Source organism: Coturnix japonica, chromosome 1 (genome assembly GCF_001577835.2).
Source record: "Coturnix japonica isolate 7356 chromosome 1, Coturnix japonica 2.1, whole genome shotgun sequence".
Taxonomy (NCBI): Eukaryota; Metazoa; Chordata; class Aves; order Galliformes; family Phasianidae; genus Coturnix; species Coturnix japonica.
The window spans coordinates 163,914,005-163,934,896 of NC_029516.1; the positions used below are offsets into that span (position 1 = coordinate 163,914,005).

Sequence of the window (20,892 nt, forward strand, 5' to 3'; positions counted from 1 at the left end):
AGGCTTTCTCATAGTTTACATAATGTATGTTATGCTTTGATGGAATCCAATTATGTAATCCACCGAACAGTATTTAGTGATACTTTATAGTATCTTCAGAGGGAAGGAAAGAAAACATAAATAATGTCCCTCACACAGACACACACCCAGAAACCCAGCCATTAAAGAAACCTGAGAATATTTCATATCTCTGTATAATTAAAGCGCTTACTTTCTTCCTTCTTGCTAATAATGGCTGGCAGTGTGTAGATCTGGAAAAAAAAATAAAAATACAACAGGTCAATGTTTGTTAAGTCCTTTCTCAACCATCTGCAATATGCTGCATATTAATGTAATATGCTGCTATGGGAAAACCATCCAAGCTCTTCATCTCCTCCCGATGTTTACTCCCAGCAGCACTCATTCAGGTTAGCATCTGGGGACGGTAACAGTGCACAGCCCAATTCTGGCTAAGATACACAGCTGTTGTGTTCTGCACCTCAAGGGAGAAGGCATCCAGCCAGCAGGATGTGTCTCAAAAACCTACTCAGGCCTTGAGATTGCAGATTGCTGAGGGATTTGCAGTGAGTTTACAGGCACATGAAATGCAATAGGAGCTAGATTTGAAGTCTGCAAACGGGTTAGGTATTAATACAAAGAGTGACTTCATTTCTGCACTTTTTCAGTCAAGCAGTAAGCTTTGTTAAAATACTTATTTTTCTCATAAGATCTATGAACCATTTTTCTCCCTTGGATGCCACACTGGCATCACCTTACTCAGTGACAGCTTCAGAGCTGATTAATAGTGAGAAGAAATCTCAGATAATCCTGCCTCTTAGTAGCTTCCAGCACATTTTTATGTTCTCTGCAGTGATTTTCAAGATGGTACTTACAGTCTTACTCCACAACACAGCCCAGAGATGGTTTGTCGTAACCACTGAGGAAACTAACACTTCATTATTTTTTTTCTCAACCACAAACCCTCAATGACAACAGGCTATCACACAAAACATAAAAATATACAAAAAAAAAAAAAAAAAAAAAAGAACCTAAAGGCCCTCAAAACTTATAAACAAAAGTTTAAATATACCAGTAGTTTACTTCACTAATTAGTATCTATCTTCACTGTGCATTTGCAATTGTTTTTTATGAGGAACTGAAAAGCTACATTTGCCTGTACTGCAACTAACTATATCTGACATATATTCTAGAATCTTTCTTTAACATACATGTTATAAATCTATATAGATAGAAGAAAAGGACAAATATCCTTACTGGTTCCTTTCCATCCATAGCTTCAAGCCACAGTTTTCTGTTGGATTCTGAAAAAGCCTGCAGTGTGATGATTCCAGGTCTGTCAAAAACATGTACATACACTGAAGTTACTAATCTTGGTTTTTTTTCAAACAATAATCAAAATCCAAATAAATACAGATACGAAAATATATATAGAAGAGATAGAGAGAAGTTAAAGTCATCAAATCCTAAAATGGACATCTAAAGAAATGTGCCCTTTGGAAAGGCTGAAAAAGAGAAGGTATAGAGAATGAGAGAATGAAGTCAATTTTGCTGAGTACTGCTATGGTGCAGGTATCTATTTTTTAACTTAGAGATTTCAGAAACTCGTTTGCTCAGCATGTTGGCTCTAACTGCTACTCTAAAAGGTCAATAATAATATATTCTCTGTTGATGAAACTTTGACACTACTTTGCAAAAGATTCACTGGAATCAAAGAATAGATGAGGAAACCAGTTTCAATCTTTGTTAGTGGAATTATTATGTGAGCAGATGTGGAAAAACAAAGAATTAACCTGTGATCACAGATGAGTTCTTCAGTTATTTAAGAAATGGTATGATATTAATCCTCTCACTTGCCAACAAGAGGCAACATTCAAGTGCCCAAGAGACAGACTATTCAAAAGAGTTTTGCTCCCACTCCAGTGTAGTGCATCTGCTCAAAACTTTCAGCACACTGACTAGAACTGTGATTTTCCAAAGTAGGTTCACAAATAAAGAACACTGTATGTTTCGCCTTCCAACACAGAAATAAATAAACAACAAGCCATGACACCTTTCCATCTTCCCCCAAAGACCTCCATTTTAAACGTATAATTAGAAAGCATGTGAGAAGCTATTGGAAAAAAGAGAACAACAAAATATGTATTGACACATACACCGAGACATTCCAGGGGAAGCAAGCCTTGTTCTTATAATCAAGACTCAATAGTTCTGAACTTCAGATCTATCTTGATCACAAAAGACTAATATGGTTGTGATACGTATATGTGACAAAAAAAATTATCAAAATTATAATAATTTTTAGTAAAAAATATTTTTCTATGAATAATTTAATCTCTTATCAGTCCAGTGAAAGAAGATGTGATGCACATCAGCACACACATAACAGCCCTTTACCACTGCAAGCCCCACTGGTATCAGCACACTATTTACTTAGAATGTGAAGTAGTAGATACAATTTGAAATGTAGATAAACACAATGGGAATCTATACAAAACTACCAAACCTATGACAACAAGGATATTCACTGCTTACACACAAACCTTCACAAAATTCACTATTATACTGTCCAACTGAAATTCTGGTCATCATTGCAGTGATTTCCTTGAAATCAGTTGGAAGTACATCAGATGTGCTGCACTCACACAGCTGGGTGACAAAGTTGGTATTTCTCAAAGAATAAAATTAGATTCAAAGAGAAACATTTGCTTTATGATGTTACCTTTGCATATAATTCTAATACAAATCAGATGCTGCCTGATCTTTAGAACAGTTTTCCTATGAAATCTGAGCTGAACGTAGGTGTGAAAAACACTGAAGTAGATTTAAATTAATTGTGTTAATTAGCAAGGATCATGCTGTGGCCTCCCCATTAGCAGTTCACAGGGTTTCTTTCAGTTAATATGGCTCTTTTCTGAAATGAGATGTGAACATCAGTCTGTTTTTCCAATGTTTTTGAATTGTAACGTTTCATACAATAGCACAAAGAGAATTAGCACTGTCTGCTGCTGCCTGGAGACAAAATTTACCCATGAAATCTTATGCTAGAATTTTAAAGATCCGTTGTAGCTTCATATTTGCAATGAAGAGCTCTTTCCCAGAAAAAAAAAAAACAAAAACAAAAACAACCTGTGAGCTTACGCTGCTAAGGAAACTTTGCAGATATCTATTATTTTTAAAGGTTCACTGCACTTTGCAGCTGATGTCCAAACAACTATGCATCTTCAATTCAAGTTCAGCTTATAATTATTTTAATTCTATCACTACTGCAGTATTTTTGAAATATCAGTATTTTAATACTGTTTCCATATTTATGTTTTTACTCTCGTTTTGTGACACTGTCAATGTTAATAGCAACTAGAGTATCTTTATTTTCACAGACAAAAAAAAAAACCCAACAACACACCAAGTTTTACCCACATGACATTCAGAAGAAATTAATGCTGTCCCTGTTTATGAACTCCCACCAAATATTTCTAGGTATTTTGCTGGCTGGGCTTTATCTCCACTGCTGACACACAAGAATTCACCACCTCCCTGCTGAATATCAAACAAACTGCAGGAGCCAACTTTCTATCAACTTATGAAAGGTATAATCTCATAACAGTGACTAAGAAATGTTGTATTCTACTTATCTTTCAATATTTTGTCCTGCTTTCTGGAAGGCCTTTAACTAACAGGCCATTTACATTTCAAATTAATCAAAATGTACAGGAGGAGTAAAATGATAAATGAAGAGTACTTACAGTGATTTCTGTAGAGACCTTAAAGAACTGCAGATAGGTTGTTCTAATAGAGTAGGGGACATGTAATGGACGACACCCACTCAGGAATACTTATTGATGACTTTACCAAAATACATATGCAGTTCTAATTAAAAAGATGAAACCACTAACTTCAAATTTAAGCTATCAGTTCAAGCTTCCTTTGTCTAAATGAGCTCACATAGCATTTCTGCTTCTTAAATCTTAACTTACTCAAAAGACTATTCTATAAACATACATTTAGAAGTCCAAAATGTAACCTCATAAATAACATGTTAAACAACAGCCTTGTGGAAATGGAAATTTGAAGGACAGTAACAATCACAAAATATTTCTTAGACAAAGTCTAGAAAAGGAATACTGACAAACATGTGCCCCCACTACAAGTGCAATAACTGTATAATTTACAAGTGTTTGTTGTTTTTTTCCCCTTCATTATTTTTAATACGTTAACATAATGAAAGAGTTCAAACCTCTCAAATACTTCAATATCGAAACAGAAGCGTTTGTCAATCGAGTCTGTCTTTCTCCTGATGCAAGATTTCAGCTTGAATATTTCTGGCGAGCTTGTGACAAGGCCATTCTACAAAACAAAAGAAAATTAGTACAGGCAATATATTGTGATAGGTTACACATCTAAAATTGAACTGTATGAGCAGTACCAAAAAGTATTCTCTAAGAGAAGAGCTTAAGAATATTTATGAACTTTTCCAACAATTTCTTCACATACAAATTAAAACTACATTTAGCTCAGAGTATGAAGCTGAAAAGAATGGTTGATACAGCAGATGAGTGTGCTGCCAATAAAAATGGACCTCAAAAAGCAGGAGAAATGGGCTAAAAGGAATTTTACAAGGTCCACCATGGGGAAATGACAAGTCCTGCAGAGGGGAAGGAACAACCCCATGCTTGTATCTTCAGATCTGGTGCCAACAAACTGTTCATCAGCCACCAATGTGCTAACAAGGAGACTGAACTAAACAACCCTCAGAACTCTCTTTTCAGTGTCATTCACTCTATGACTGTGACTGCTTTCCTATGTATTCAGAGCCACCATATTATAGGAATTATTTAATAAATATTTCATATGTTACACAAGGAATATTTTTATTTAAATACATTATCTATCTATCTAAAATATACACTGCTTCATGTTTGACAGCAGTCTAATATTCTTTTCCACTTTTTTTTTTTTTCTTTTTAATTTCAACACCTGCTGAATGGTTAATGTAAAGTATGGAATATAGAGTTCATGCACATTCTAGAGGTTGTGCAAACTCACCACTTTTCCACCAGATTTAGCTTCAGCTATACTCATTGTAAATGTTTTTGTTCCTTTATCGTAAGTGCAGTAATGTTTTATCCATGTAAATCCAAGTGGTCCTGGATTAAAACAACATTATAAGAAATAGTTATTTTGACATTTTATCACTATTTCAGACAGAGTTAGGTACAACAGAGAGATAAGATATAAGAGTCCACATACAGCATACAGAATAAAAAACATCTCATTTTTTAATTTGAACATGTAGAGGTCTCATTTTCATACATTTCAACTTGATCACAGAATCAATCACCAAGGTTGGAAAAGACCCACAGGATCACCCAGTCCAACCACCCACCCGTCATCAATAGTGCTCACTAAACCATGACCCTCAACACAACATCCAAACATTCCTTGAACACCTCCAGGGTCAGTGACTTCACCACCTCCCTGGGCAGCCCATTCCACTGCCTGACCACTCTTTCAGAGAACATGATGTTCCAGCTGACTGATCTGCTTTAGCAACTAGATGGGTAAAAGCATTCTGTTACAACAGAGAAGTAGGAAATGCAGATCCTGAGGATTATTCTGATCGGGAATTTCAACTGTAGATTTTTATCAATGGAAGTGAAGCACCGGCATTCAGTATTGAATTCTTCCTTTGAGGAAAACCTTAAATCTAGTACTACACTCATAAAATTAGACAAAGTCATGAAATTTCTCTTTACTTTCATCAGAGGTAAAAAATACTTCAGTTAACATCATAGCAACTTTATTCCTCTACCTGTTACCTTTTGGACACAAAGTAAAATGGCAATGACTCAGACACAGATTTAATCTTATGTAGTTGAACACTAGCAGAATATTTCATTATAGGAATAGATAAGAAGAAAAAGAACAGAACTCGTAACACAACAGTGGTTTAGTGATGAGGGATAAAATACTGAATGGCAGAGGTGACACCTTCAGCAAGAAGCATTGGCCTTTTATCCCTTGGAATGGTTTTCTGACAGGTGAGTATAACAGCAGTACTGAGTCTAAGAAGAAGGCTGATCCATAAGACAACCGGCCATGCTCAGAGAAAAGGGCTACAGAGCCATTCTTTTAAAAATGAAAACAATAAACAGTCAAAACTATTCACAAACTACCAATTATACATAATAACAGCACCATAAGGGAATGTTCTTCAGAATGCACTAAACTTTGAAAACTGTACATTAACTCTGCAATGATCCCTAAACAAGTGGATGCATCCTTTATCCTGGAGAGGTCACACTATGTTACTCCTTAATCCAACTGCAAAATACAGGATTTCTGATGAAGAAGATGCTTTCAACCCTGGCTTACACAGAGCTTTGCTCTGGCTATGAATCTTCAGCGAACATAAACAGAACCCACTCAAGAACTTAAGCTCCGTGGTATTTTAAACTGTGGCTGCTGAACTAGATTAGATACAGCCTTGTATAATGCCTGCATTACAATTCTTTGCTGTGAGGACACATTTCCAGAATTCTCTCCACATCCCAGCCTAGCCAGGGATTCTTATGTTTTTCTAAAAAAATACCAGCAAAACAACCTCAGTGCTTAACACAGCACTGAGAACAAGATAAGCTCCCTAACTGTTACACATAAATGTAGAGGGGTTTTGCCCTGCAGGACAGGATAATTCAAGCTTCTGCAGTGTGACTGCTGCTCCTTTGGTCCATTACATAATGGCTATACATGCACTGGCACTGAAAACAGTACTGGGAGCACTGGGAGTGGTCAGTTGGCAACAGAAAGTCAGTAGATAACTTGGACATGACTTTCTGATTTTGCAGGACAGGAAATATAGCAGAGAGAATGGGATATTTTCTGCAAGTTTTTGCAGTAGCAGAGTATAGTCCCATTTATTTTACTAGCACTGACTCAGTTTATTGGTACTCAGATGTGAAACAAACTGTGTGTAAAGTGGTACAAATAAGTATTTCCTCTTGGAAAACATGCTTAAAAAACTGGCATTCAAACATAGCCTCCCTTCACAAAGCAGTTACGAATGCATAAAAGAAATTAAGGAGATAGATAGATAGATAGATAGATAGATAGATAGATAGATAGATAGATAGATAGACAGACAGGCAGGCTCTGGGCAGAATTGATCAGGCACTTGTTAACCCAACCTCAGAATTCTGTCAGATGGTCTGTTCCTTTTTTCACATAGCAAAATACAGTGTACAAATCTAATTCAAGCATTCCCCAGATAGCACCATGAACTCTTTCAGAAGGATGAGTCATCTTAAAGAAGTTTCAGATAAGTTTAGAAGTCATCTGCTTTTTGTTGGCCAACACCTACACTTAACTTCAATTCTGTTAGTCATGACCGTACAGCTAAATAAGAACAGTTCATAGGCATTTTTTTTCCTTCAAATTACTTATTTACCACCACTAATATTAGTAATAATACGGGATTTATTTCTTCTTTCAGGAATAGCAAACTTTTAAGTTACTTATTAAATTGTCTCTTGCCTATGGGATGCTGGTTGTAGGAAAATAATCCTGCATGACAAGGGAATACACAACTAGTACTTTCCTCATTGACACACAGATTACAGATCCTTTTACCCTTACTCCAGAATACACTAATGAACAAACATCTTCTCAGTAAGAGGATGTCAAGTTGGCCTCTCAGTATTTAATGAAGCACAGCATGTGCCCAGTGCTTCACTTCTTTTCTCCCTCCCCCATTAGCAGGACTCAGTGCAATTTCCACTTAATACAGGTTTCTTTTATCATTATTACATAATTAAAACACAGAGGGTCTTCTTCAAGCTTTCAGTGCTACCGAGGGTAAAAGTGGCCGAGGTTAACTACGATAAGCACTAAGGTTTCTTTGTTTTAATTCACATAATGGAATAAAAATTGATTTCATGATGCCATCTAGAAAATCAATCAACTATAACTCCAGGTAGTCTCTTGAATTACTGTCTAAAGGAGAAAGGAGGAGACATTCTCAAAACTGATGTTGAGTGGGGCCAAGTCTAACATGGGAATCCTGCATCAAGATGCCTTTTTTTTTATTTTTAGATTTTTTTGAGATTTTTGAGAAATCAAGTGCAAAGTTGTATTTAATCATTTCTGAATGAACACCAAACTTGCATGGCACATGTACAATATCTTAAAAAACTGCTATATACTTTTCTAGCATCAGCTGGATTCCATACAAAGAACAAATAAATATGGTTAATCCACACAATGAAAACTATTCTATTAAGTGTTTTCATTGATCCCTGCCACATGCAGCTAATTTGGCTTGGTCTATACTGTTTAAAGTGTAAAACAGTGACAGCAGATACTTCTGATCACATACAGCTTTGAATTCTCTCTTTTGACTTTTCTCGTATTTCCTGGCTCTGTTTTCATTCCTCACATGATGCACTGATAGGCTCTTCCAAATATTCTCAGAGATGCCAGACGTAGTTCTATTCCATCATTCTTTTCGGATATTGCTTTATTCTTAAGTCTCATGACATGAATAATAATTAGGTACAAATTGGCAACTACTTTAAAATTGTGGCAGACTGTAAGTAGATAACTTTTCTTCTTCTTCCGCCTTTTTATTCCATTATGTGAATGCTCATTAAGGTGTCTGAGTCAGCAGAGCCCACAGCTAAAAGGTGGAGGCTGATCCTGCTGAGTGAACTGTGGAGCTTGTTCAGGCAGAGAAAGGTCAAGACACTGCAGGGTTTGGCAGAGACCTGAGTGCTTTCACCTTCTGCAGCAAGGAGAAAGGCAGACATCACAGTGTAAACAGACTGATGAGTTTGCTACTGAGGGGGACTCATCTACAAGGGACCTGCCCAAGCAGCATCCTACTCACAGGTTTGCAGGGAGCAAGAAACAAGTTGCCTACATGTGTTTCACTCACTGTTCTCTTTGGCCTTAGCTACCTTGAGTGCATTTTGAAGAGTCAGACATTTGTTTTTCTTTAGAAATTTTCCAACTTTAGAGAAGCAACAATAAGAAAAGCCTTTGGACATTTAAATATAGAGCTCTTGTTTTATCCTGCTTGTCTTTCAAATCAAACGAAAAGGTACATCTGCTCTACTCACTTTTTTCCTGCACGTAGAGATAGCCTTCCATTGTCCACTGACTTGGCGGTCTGTAATCTTGGTTGGCAGACTTCATTCTTTGCATGAGTCTCTCCACTTCCTGCCTCGTGCTCTCAAAGTTATTCCGGGTCTAAGATCCCCAAACAAACAAACAAATCAATACATGTTCCCTTGTGGAAGTATAAAAACAATGATCCTCATTTGAGGAACTCATAATGCCAAGGAGCAACTGCATCAAAAAGAGACCAATAGAAGCATTTGCACTAGGCATAAAAAATGAACACCAGAATTATGCAGTTTCTTGCTCTAGAAGCCTGAGAATTACACAGTAAAGGAGAGCTAAATTTAAGCACAGAAGTCTGCAGGTCACTAACTGCAGAAACAATGCCACCTCACATTTTCATATATGCTTACACAGTATTTTGCAGACAGATGCATGCTTCTTCTGCACGTACTCCAGAATATGCAGACAGGATCTAGGCTAAAGAGCTGAACTAGAACGTGCTGACAGTATAACCTCAAGCTTGAACTAATAAGCCTCACTGAACCACTAAAACAAGTGCAAAATAGACTGCTTTGGGTTAATGCCAAGGTAAAGTCTCCAGACACCCGTGGTCTCTCCACACATGGAAGCAGTATGGTTCAGAGACCTGTGTCCATTCCCCAGTAACACTATGGATGCTGACACTCAAGGTAGTCAGAGTGTGGTTACAATTGCTTTTTGACAGGATTACACAAACACCACAGCTGAGATTTAATCATGTTAGGCAACAACCAGGTCACAAGTTGCAGAAGTGTTCCAAAATCATGGAAAAAAATGCTGTGTCTGCTCTAAAAATCATGTGTGCAAACAAGCAAGCTGCTAGTCAGAGGAATGATTAAGTACAAAGCTGGGTAATTCATATTTGCTAATGCCTGTATGCATGTAACTGTGTAATTTTTCTATTGAATTCAGTGGGATCAGGGTTTCCCTCCACTTAGCTAACAGTGTAGGAAAAAGGAGAATTATTAAGAAGTGCCAGAGGTTTGACAGATTGCTACAGACATACCATATGTTGAACACTTTGTTCCTAGAGGCAATAAAATAAAGACTATTGTAATGTTTTTGCAAGGCGACTGTAAAAAAAAATTATATTATGGATTCTAATCTCAACTAGACAGAAATATATTGTCTGGACTTTATATACTCGTAAATACTCTCCCATTAGTTGGCCATTCATGGATTTGCAATATAGCATAATAAGGCAATCGTTCAGGTGAAGACAAACATATTTTAATTAATTACTAAACAGAAGAGGAGCTAAAATTCAGCTTTGAACCTTGCCAGTGATATTTTTGGGATGAAGAACCAGATTTAACAGAGGTAATTTTGAGCCCTTCAAGAGACTTTAGGTCAGATGCTGTGCTACTGAACGGGGCTTTTTTCCTACACTAAGAGCATATCCCTGTTTGTCTTTTAAGGTTTTAATTTTTCTTTTAAGCAGCCAGGCCTTTGCATGAAGTTATAGAAAACAAAGCCCAAATGACGCCTGAAGTAAGCTGCTGGCCTGCTGACACAGCAGAAGTGACACCAGGCTGTGTTAGGACCTGTTAAGAGCTGAAGGTCTGTCACCTTGCTGCTGTTCCTACAGCTTTTCCTGCTGATACTTAAACCTGTAGGAGAGTTTTAAGAACAGAAGCAGAAGATCAGATCAACAATTCTGCAAGACTGTTAGACTTTAAAACCCAGTGCAACAAAGAGGAGTACCTCTAACAACTACAACAGACAGCTCTAACAACTACGACAGACAGCCTGAACACAACTGTCCCTGAGGATTATCCTCATCTCATCTTTCCCTATATTTCACATCATTCTGAGTTTGGGTGATGCTCTGGGTGACAGGTCAACAGATAGCTCAGCTGAATAAAAGCAGATGAGGACTTAGATCTACAGTCAGACTCCAAACTTCTGTGTAGTAGTAGATACATATGTTTGTCTGACACATAAATATAATTAAAAACATACTATATTGTTCCTTCTGCACAACACTGCATCCATCATTACCTCTGCAGTATATTTACATAGTTCTATTCCTTAATTTACCTATTCCTTATTTAAAAAAGAAATTTAGAAAATCCTTTAATAATTTTGTTTCTGATGACCTATGCATAGAGCAAATGAACAGACACAGACTTACAAAGCTACATTTGGCCTGTGCTGTGGATTCATGTGCCTGCTGGAACTTCAATCAGCCTCCTGACTGAACCACATTTTTCATTCTTTCACTGAAACTTCACTATGCAACAACAGTGACCCCTTGTGCCTCCATCTAAAAGAGTCTCAGTCGAAAAATCACAACTGATAAATGCAAAACTTGACAGAATGGTCCAGGAGGGTCTACAGAGAACCCTTGCATTTTGATCCCAGAGGAAAAGTTTAATCAAACAGGAGCTTTTGCCTGATTCTCCCAAGAAGCCATTTAAATGAAATCTATATGTGTATGTGAACAATGACAAAAAAGAGAAGGAGCTACAGAGGAAACATAGCCTTATTAAAAGTCCCTCGACAGCTTTCCTGTAGGCTGCCTTCAGGTACTGGCAATCTATGATCTTAAAAAAATAAACTGCAGCACTCTGTACCTGCTGGAGCTCTTTGATCCACTTACTTCAAAAGACAGGCCGCACTCTCAAGAAAACACACGTTTAAGCATATCTGAGCTGCTGTGTTCTTAATCAAATTTGGCTGCTGTTCTGCTCTTCTGGTACTAACTCCCACAGTTCTGATTTGCAAATCACAAATAACTACATGAAGATTACATTTTACAAAGTTCTGACTGGCAGCTTTAAAAATAATTTGTACCTTAATTTGATTTCAGCTCACTAAAATCTTCTAAGATGTAGAGTTCCCTTAAAGTACTACAAGGCTACTTCAGTATCTCAAAACTAGTTTACCAAGCAAAATGGTGCAAATATGTATTGTTCTTACATTCTGCAAATTGAATTGAAGCTGCTGCTTGTATGGTGCAAACTCCTGAGCCAGTTCATATCCTTCATGGTAAAATGTAAATAATCCTTGAAGAAAGGCCAAGAGCTGGAAAGGCAAAATTGAAAAGCATTACTGATGTTAACGTGCACTCTTAATACTTTAAATAACTTAAAGATAACAGAATGTATACTAACTTGTAAATAAGAAATAGGCATTGACTGCAATGGTGAAAAATTGGTCTTAGCTGCTACACACTTTACCTATTCATGTAAGTATTAGAAAGCAAAAACAAGGAACAGATGATTTTCCATTTGTCTTCAGCAGGAAAACACAGTAAGCCTTCGTCAAAAACCTCCTGCATCTTAACTCCTGCAACGCTCTGAGCTTCCATTACTTGCAACAGTAATGCTTTGCTGAGCAAGAAATCTGCAGTCAGACCTTAAGAAAAAGTGTTAAAAAGGCTTTTGCCTTTTTGCCTGAGCTATTAACTTAAATGCACAATAACAAATCTTATACAAATAGGACAGGTTTATCTGAGTACATTACAGCCACAAACACTCGTCCTCAACAAGTCTACATAACTTGCTGTCCATGATGTCCCCTAATCCAGCAAAAAAAACACAGGTATTCAAAAGCATTATACTTGTTCCTTCAGAATTCTTTTTTGGGATGGGAGGAAGAATCCAATGTATACATTTATCTCTCTCCATAGAGAACTGAAGTAGTCTTGATTCAGACAACAAAAATTCCATAATGTATATTTAATGCACGTACATTTGTGCTACCAGTATTACAGATGACTGTAAATGACAGAGACTAAAAAGTACGGATATTATCTTGCTTACATTTTATTTAAACTTTATAACTTTATAAACTTTATAATGATATTTTCCCTAATGCTGCCAAGAATACTATCAGAGTAGTGTAATAAATTATAACAGCAGCAAGGGCACACTGCTGATTCATATTCAGGCTCGGTGTCCACAAGGACCCCCAGGGTCTTTTCTGCAGAACTGCTTTTCATGTGGATATTCCCAGTATGTCCTGTTGTTCCTCCTCAGGTGCTGCACTCTGCACTTCTGCTTGTTAAGATTAAAGAGATACATGTCAGCCCAGTTCTCCAGACTGTTAAGATCCCTCTGGATGGCATTATGACAATCCACTGAATCTGTCACTTCTTCCAGATTCAGGTCATCTATGAGTTTATTGACAGTACACTCTACTCAATCATCCGAATCATTAGTGAAGATATTAAACAGGATTGGACTGCTGAGTGGACAGTATTGTCTGCTGGGGCAATACGCTCATTAATGGCCTTAAATCAGACTTTGCATCACTGACCATTACCCTCTGGGCTCAGCTGTTCAGCAAGTTTTCAACCCTTCTCACTATCTGCTCATCCAGCACACACTGCAGCACTATTTCTATAAAATCTTACAGTGGACAGAGTCAAAGGTTTTACCAAAGCCCAAAAATAAGATATACAGTGCTCCTCTTTCATCTATCAGCCTGGTGTTTTTATAATAGAAGTTTATGAGCTTGGTCAGGCATGACTTCCTCTTGGTGAATCCATGTTGACTGTATCTAATGACTGTCTTCTCATTCATGTGCTTGAAATGATTTCCAGGATGCCATCACCTTTCCAGGGATAGAGGCTAGGGTCCTCCTCCTTGCCCATCTGGAAGATAGGAGTGATGTTTGCTTTCTTCCAGCCTTTGTGTAATTCTCCCAGTTGCCATCACCAAGCTGAGATTACAGAGTCATAATTACCATCTCACTGAGCATTTCTGCCTGTATCCCAGCAGGGCCCACAAACTTGCAAACTGCCAGTTCACTCTTGCATTCCCTGACCTGATCCACTTCCACCAGAAGTTCGTCTTTCTTTCCCTGGCCATTCAGCCTGGCCTCTGGAAGCTGGGATTTCTGAAGGCTGGTCTTGCTGGTAAGGACTGAAGCAAAGAAAGTATTCGGTACCTTGGTCTTTTCATTGTCCCAGGTAACCACATCTTCAGTTTCATTAAGGAGATGACCCTCATTTTCCCTTGTTTTCCTTTTGTCACTGAGATACTTGCAGAAGCCTTTGTTACCCAGGATGTCTTTGGTAAGATTCAGTTTTTTATGGGCTTTACTTTTCCAGACTTGATCCCTACTTGCTCAGATAGTGTCTCTGTATTCCTCTGAGTCCCTGCTTCCACACTCAGTTTGATGGATGAGAGGTGAGGTGAAGGGCACAGCTCTCTGGGCAGAGGAACAAACACGATGACCTCATTGTGCATCCCTCACATCCTTGTGCCCTGGTATCACTGAGCCCTTCAGTGAACATCTGAGACTCAGAAAGTGAGTTCTTCTGCCACATTAATAAGTTAAATCAGCTTCAGCTTTATAGATCATTGGTGCTGACATAAATAAAATCATGACATCAGACAGAAATGGTGAAATCTCATGGTTATCCATGGGTAAGCAGTAAGTCAGTCACAGAGGCTAAGGATCTGAGAAAATCCTTGAGTATAAAAGCCAAGGGTTCTCTACAATAGATCTGAATTCCTGAACCACATCCCACTACCAAAGAATGAAGATAATCTACCAAAGACCTTCACAGCTCATGTAAATTATCTTAACTTGTAATTTTCACCTGCCCATCTAAAATCATTATCTAAGCCAAAGACCTGGACCTTAAAGCAGCCTAATGGTTATTTAATGGGTTCCAAAGAAGATCCAAATATGACTATTTATCCTAATTATCCTATTTATCCTAACCAATTATGTAAACAGCTGTATAAATTTCCGTAATTTTAAAGTTTAAAACATAATTCCAACTCTTCCAAAAAGAAATCAGTTTCCTCTTCTTAGGGATAAAGTCTAAATTAAGTAGGCAAATTATAACTAATGCCTTGCCTGCAGTCTAGATCCAGTTACTCAGGTCCATCCCCAATGAGAGCTCCTACAGCCACATAACTACTCCTGTGTGTTCTCTATTTTGTTTAAATAAAAATGAATAGGATTAACTTATGCAAAAGCAGGAGTCTACTGATCAACCCTGCCTTTTTGGCTTAAGAAGAATGGCAGGAATACTGTAAGCAGACAGCAAAACTGTAGCCAGAGCAGAACATTAAAGCACAACAAAATTTCAACAAAAAACTTATTGGTAGAAAGATGCAGTATACCAGCTTACACATCAATTGTAATGATCAACTTAAAGGGTATTTCTGAAGAGTGTTATCTATATAAATTTCAGCTTGAATACTGAAAGCAAATCAACTTCCATTTATACAAACAGCTCTAAGGAGCAAATGAAGAAATACTGAGGAGAAAAAGATTTAACGCTAGATGGCAGCAAAGCTGAATTTATTAGAAAGGAAAAGCAAAATGAAAGCAGAGGAAAGAAAAATAAGAGAAAAAAATAGAGAAAAAAAAATACAGGAAAGTTTGAATATATCTTCAGTAATGTTCAGGTATCCTGGCAGCTGTGTCTTGCTGAGCACCTGGACTTGAGAATCTCCTGGTTGCACAGAAAGAGAAAAAGGGATAATAAAAGTAAAAATGTGCTTGTCGTGCAAGTCCCGTCCCAGATTGTTCTAATTCTGTTGAAATAACTGATACTGAGAATGGTGTTTGCTTCTACTGATGTATGTGGAGAGGGGAAACGAAAAGCACCTAGTGGGCCTGAGCTCTGAGGTACAATCCTAACCACTTCCATCAGCACGGCCATTGGCATAGCACTGCACAGTGATCAAAAAGCCAAGCACTTCTGCCCCAGGCCTATGGTCACAGTGGGGTTATCTTGCTGCTGATGTTACAAGAAGCACTGCTGTTAAGCCCACACTTCTAATTTTAAAGGTATTTATTTTAAATGATGGGAAAAAAAAAAAAAAATCAGATCTTTTTCATTTTTTTCATGTATTTCAAGGTGGTCTTCACATGTTAAGAGGTGACTGTTTCCCCCAACCATCACATAGAATGTTTATGTCATCAGTTTAAAAGGTAACACATACCTTACAGTTACCTTGTTCTGAGTACCTAATCAGTCACGTAAACAAAAAGTGAGGCCTGAGCTCAGTAACACAACCCTACTCTCTACTCCGGGGCTGCCAGGATTTCAACACAGAACCTGAAACAAAATCCAGCTACTTCTTGAGACTTTATTTATTTTTACGTAGAGCCGCTGACCTCAAGACTGCCTGGTCATTTCATTCTCACAGGAAGGAGACTGTGCTTAGGTTTCGGATAGGAGAGGAATTTAACCTTTGGCCCACAGCACATCAGCCAGAAGTCCCTGTCTCCTCAGTTTCGTTTTATTTATAAATAGATAGCTTCATAAGGTACTTCTCTATCAGATTAAAATGAATACAGTTAATAATGTTGAAAATCCAAGGAAGGGGAAATTAAGTTTAAGATCCGGCCTCTTCAGACTAAAACTGAAGTCTCATGGAACCACAAGCAATTATACAATATTGTTCCTTTCCTTTAAACATACACTTTTATGTTTTTGTGACAGCGAATGGACCACCCCTCATTTCAGATTACATTCTGCTTATGCATTCTGTGCCCTGATTCCTCCAGGCCAGCGAGGTCTTGCTGTTATGACAGTACAGAGCAGAGCCCCGGGCAGGCGGCTCACTCTTAACGAGTGCAGCATCCTCATGAAGCTGCACTGTTATTTCTGGCAAGTTGCTCTGGGCCCACATACATAAAGCTTGGAGCAATGGTTACTATAACTACTGATATTTTTTAACTTGGTAAACTTTAAACAAGGTAACTTTAACACAGATATAGTTTTGAGATAGAAAAAAATCTAAATTTGTGATCTGTATGAAAAGCTTATTATTTTTCCTTGAGAAGTCCAAAATCTAGGAGTATTACAAAGAGGTAGCTATCTCTTCATAGAATCACAGATTGGCTTGAGTTGGAAGGGACCAGAAAGATCATCCAGTTCCAATCCCTTGTCATGGGGATGAAGCTGCCCAAGGCCCCATCCAACCCAGCCTTGAACACCTCCAGTGATGGGACATCCACTGCTTCTACGGGCAGGCAAAGTCAGTTCTTTGCCACTCACCAAGTAACTAATTCCTTCTTATTACCTAGTCTAAATCTTCTCTCTTTTAGTTTTAAACCATTTCTCCTTGTCCTATAACTTTTTACCCATGTAAAAATCAGTGAAACATTAGCACCTCATGCCTCACAGTCCCTCCCCACTGCACATCATGAAGGAAAGTTCTGCACTCTTACCACTTCTACTGTTCTAGGTTAACCCACCTGTCAGTTTTTGCCAGCCTGATTCTCCCACTCTGCTTTCAGGAGAATTTTTATCTTTAGGTATAGTTAAATTGAGGAAGTTGGAAGGATCACCAACAGATAATGTCAAGTTGTATTTCATTACATGAATTTATCCCTCTTCCACACAGCCATCACAATTTCATCTTTCTCACTAACAGCGTTTATTTATTTTGTCAAAGTCTCCTTTCCAGGACTCAACAAATTGGACACCTTGAGAAATGATACTGAGCTGAAAATTAGACCTAAGTGACACTTAAATCATAGAATTGTCAAAGCTGGAAAAGACCTTCAAGGCCATCAAGTCCCTCCATCAACCCATACCTGTGACTTACATACATCAGGCATCTTAAAAAACCTGTTTCTAAGACTTTCTTTTTTCTTTTGTCTCATTATATTTCACTTGGTATAATTAGCCTCATGGATTTTAGTAAATGCTTTTATTCCAAGATGTTGTATGAAACAGACTAGAAACAAAACAAAACAAAAAAAGCAATTCTGAAGGTTCAGAATTTTGACTGATATTACAACTTAACCATTATTTATATTCAGTTTGATTATAACAAAACACACCTGCAGCCAAAAAGGCAGGAAATGAAACCCAATTAGCACAGTATTTCCAACACTTTCATCTGGAACATCTAATAATGGACTTCATGCAACAAACAACTGCACTGAGCAGCCCACTGATATGACACAGGAGAACAACTGACCCACTGCTAGAAAATTTTCTGTACTGGATGTGTACATCTGGTAAGAAAAATACCTAATTCTACAACACAGAGTCTACCATCAGCCTCCCCTATTTGCCTGCTCACTATCAGCACTGACATACAAATAAATAATTTCTTCATTTTGGTGATTCATAGCTGCTGCTGTGGTGGCTAACAAAGCATGCAGATAACTCCTGGTCAAAAGGATAAAGCTCAATATCTCAAGCTATAATAATAATTAAATAATTAAATAATAATTAAATTCATTTTTCCCATCTAGCATATAGGATGAAATATGCCCTATTTTAACTACATGCAATTGCACAACAGCATTTTCTGACGTACAGTTTCTTCTCAATACAGCAAGATTCTATTACTTTAAAGGAGCATTACGTCTCTATACCACAGTCAGAACTAGGTTAGGAGTGCTTGTTTTTTCCAGGATGTGAGAGTTTTACAGAAGGAGACAGAGAGAGACAGTCTGGATTAATTTGTGACAGGTAGAAAAATGTTCTTATTTAGGAATTCAAGCAAAGTTTTAGTCTCAAAGACTTGGCAGGTGCATGCCACAAAGAGAGGATTTCTGTAAGTACTGGAAGCTGAAATCAGTTTCATTAGCTTGCATCAATGCCAAATATTCAATATACGGTACATTCTCTTCTCAAAGAAAGAAGGCATTTGAGGAGCTCTTCTTGATGACACTGGGTGTTAGAGATACATTTCAACCTGTTTAAGTCAAAAGTGCATCTTCAGTTAGTTAGAAGGAAGCTGGAAGGAAAAGTTATGCTTGTCATGTTCTTTCTTTACAAAAGATGCTCTGCTCAGTATGCATAACAGGAAGGGACAAATGCTGTCAATGGCTACAGGTGCTAACTAAGGCAAGCAGCAAGTTAATCCCACAAGACATGAACAGTATGATTACTACTAATATGCTACAGAGATATACTAGCACATCACATTGAACAGCTTCTGGTCCTGATTGGCCCAGAAAAGTATCTCAGGGCCATGATGTGGTCCAAGAGGAGATCCCAGATGTAAAATCCCAGATCTATATAAGGACTGTAGAGTACAATTTCGTTTTCCTCTTTTTTGGCATGTCAAGGTATGCTTTCTTTTTATGCACAGCAGACTGAAGGCAAATGACTCCATCAACAAGAAACAGATGCACCTGTCCTACAGAAGAACTAATTTTTCATATAATTACATGTATAAATCAGAAGAACATATATATATATATATATATATATATATATATATATATATATATATATATATATATGCTGCCTATAGGGAATATTTAAATCCAAAATCTGTCTCTGAATTTCACACATGAAACCATGATATTGGGAAATACCCAGTATGTGTTGCACAGGTAAAACATTACATGTTGTCCCATTAAAATGCTATGCACACTCCAAGCCATCCAGCATTTCACTTCACAGCAGATATGATACTCTTACATAAATCATTAATAACTGTGGAAAATGCTGAAGCCAAGATCTTAATGCCCGCAAATGCACTGTAATCACAATTTTAAAAAGAGAGAGAAATACTTATTTTACATTAAAATTTCATCTTTATAAATATATCCATTTTAAATTTGGAAAGAATAAAACAAAACTTACAGGTTCAACAAATTCAAATTTCTTTTTCTCTTGTACTTCTTGGATTTTAAAAACATATTCCAATGATGCTTCATAGAAGTTTTGATGTTCTCTATCAATCTGTGTATCCGCCTAAAAGACAAAAGGAAATACAGTATTAGTTTACTCTCTCATGATTGCTTTAAAGCCAGATTTTGTTGTTAGTAAACAGATCTTTCATAAGATTACTTCACAAGCTTGACAGTTTTCAGTTTTCCCTGAAAAATTAAATACCCACTTAAAATAGCTAAGTGTGAGTTACTGAGGAAATATTATTCAGCTTTATCTCATGTCATTTCCACATTGTTTGTTTTCCTCTTTCTTTTGCACTTTTATATTTTACTTTTGAGGAGAGGTTGGGAGGAAAGAAATAAAGGCAGCAGTAGGGATTCTGTCCCTGACATATAGAGAATTTCGAAGTAGAAAACAGGATAGTACTCTAGAAGGGACAAAAAACATTTCTATTGAAATGCCTGTGTATCACATGAACCAAACTTTCATCTATTTCTAAGCTTCAAATACTTTCCTAAGATTTTATTTTCTTAAATAGAGAGTATTTAACGATGAAATCTTGCAACATAACTTCATAGCATATGTTTCATGCTCTGGGAGTAAAAACATATTTATCAATTTTTCATTTATCAATTTTTTTTTTCCCACGTTTTAATTTTCAAGGGAAAGAGCTACAAGGCACAATTGGCCAGACATGCCTAAATAACACCACTCAACATTAAGACCTAGGTCCAAAATAAAGACATCTACCTAAACTGCTTAAGAATTAACTCTTACCAGAAGATAAAGAATAATAGGCTTTTATCCTCAACTTAAAACAAGGCATGAGAAATGAACGTAGTAGACAAGTAGTGTAATATGTGGATAACGCCTGAAGAAGAGATACAGATTCCCCTTTGCATTAAAAAATCATTTTCTCAAGCAAATCCCTTTTAGGCTGTGTTTGTCAGGTTTTAGTATTGGGTCAAAAGCAGATTTTAATCAAATTTCAAGCACAAGTATAAAACCAGTTTAGCTATTTTTGATGTAATTTACTTTACTTCTGTAAATTCTCTAGTTCATTTCTGGCATCAAAAATAACAAATATGGGAAAAGTGGAAAAGTTGGGTGTTGTCTTCACTTGACAGCATGCATTAAAACAGTAAACCTATCAAAAAAGAGTTTTAGTGCTTGTA

General features: G+C 37.2%; 1 protein-coding gene across 1 annotated transcript in view; it reads right to left on the reverse strand.

The window, feature by feature from the left end:
- The window catches only part of ARHGAP42 (Rho GTPase activating protein 42), a 144,635-nt gene that overhangs the window by 27,956 nt on the left and 95,787 nt on the right, over positions 1-20,892 (reverse strand). The window contains exons 6-12 of the mRNA XM_015852280.2: positions 19,688-19,798; positions 12,079-12,183; positions 9,114-9,243; positions 5,044-5,144; positions 4,235-4,344; positions 1,255-1,333; positions 212-251 (exon numbers count right to left, since the gene is read on the reverse strand). Coding sequence (XP_015707766.1) covers positions 212-251; positions 1,255-1,333; positions 4,235-4,344; positions 5,044-5,144; positions 9,114-9,243; positions 12,079-12,183; positions 19,688-19,798 — 676 coding nt within the window. The remainder of the gene's footprint in view (positions 1-211; positions 252-1,254; positions 1,334-4,234; positions 4,345-5,043; positions 5,145-9,113; positions 9,244-12,078; positions 12,184-19,687; positions 19,799-20,892) is intronic.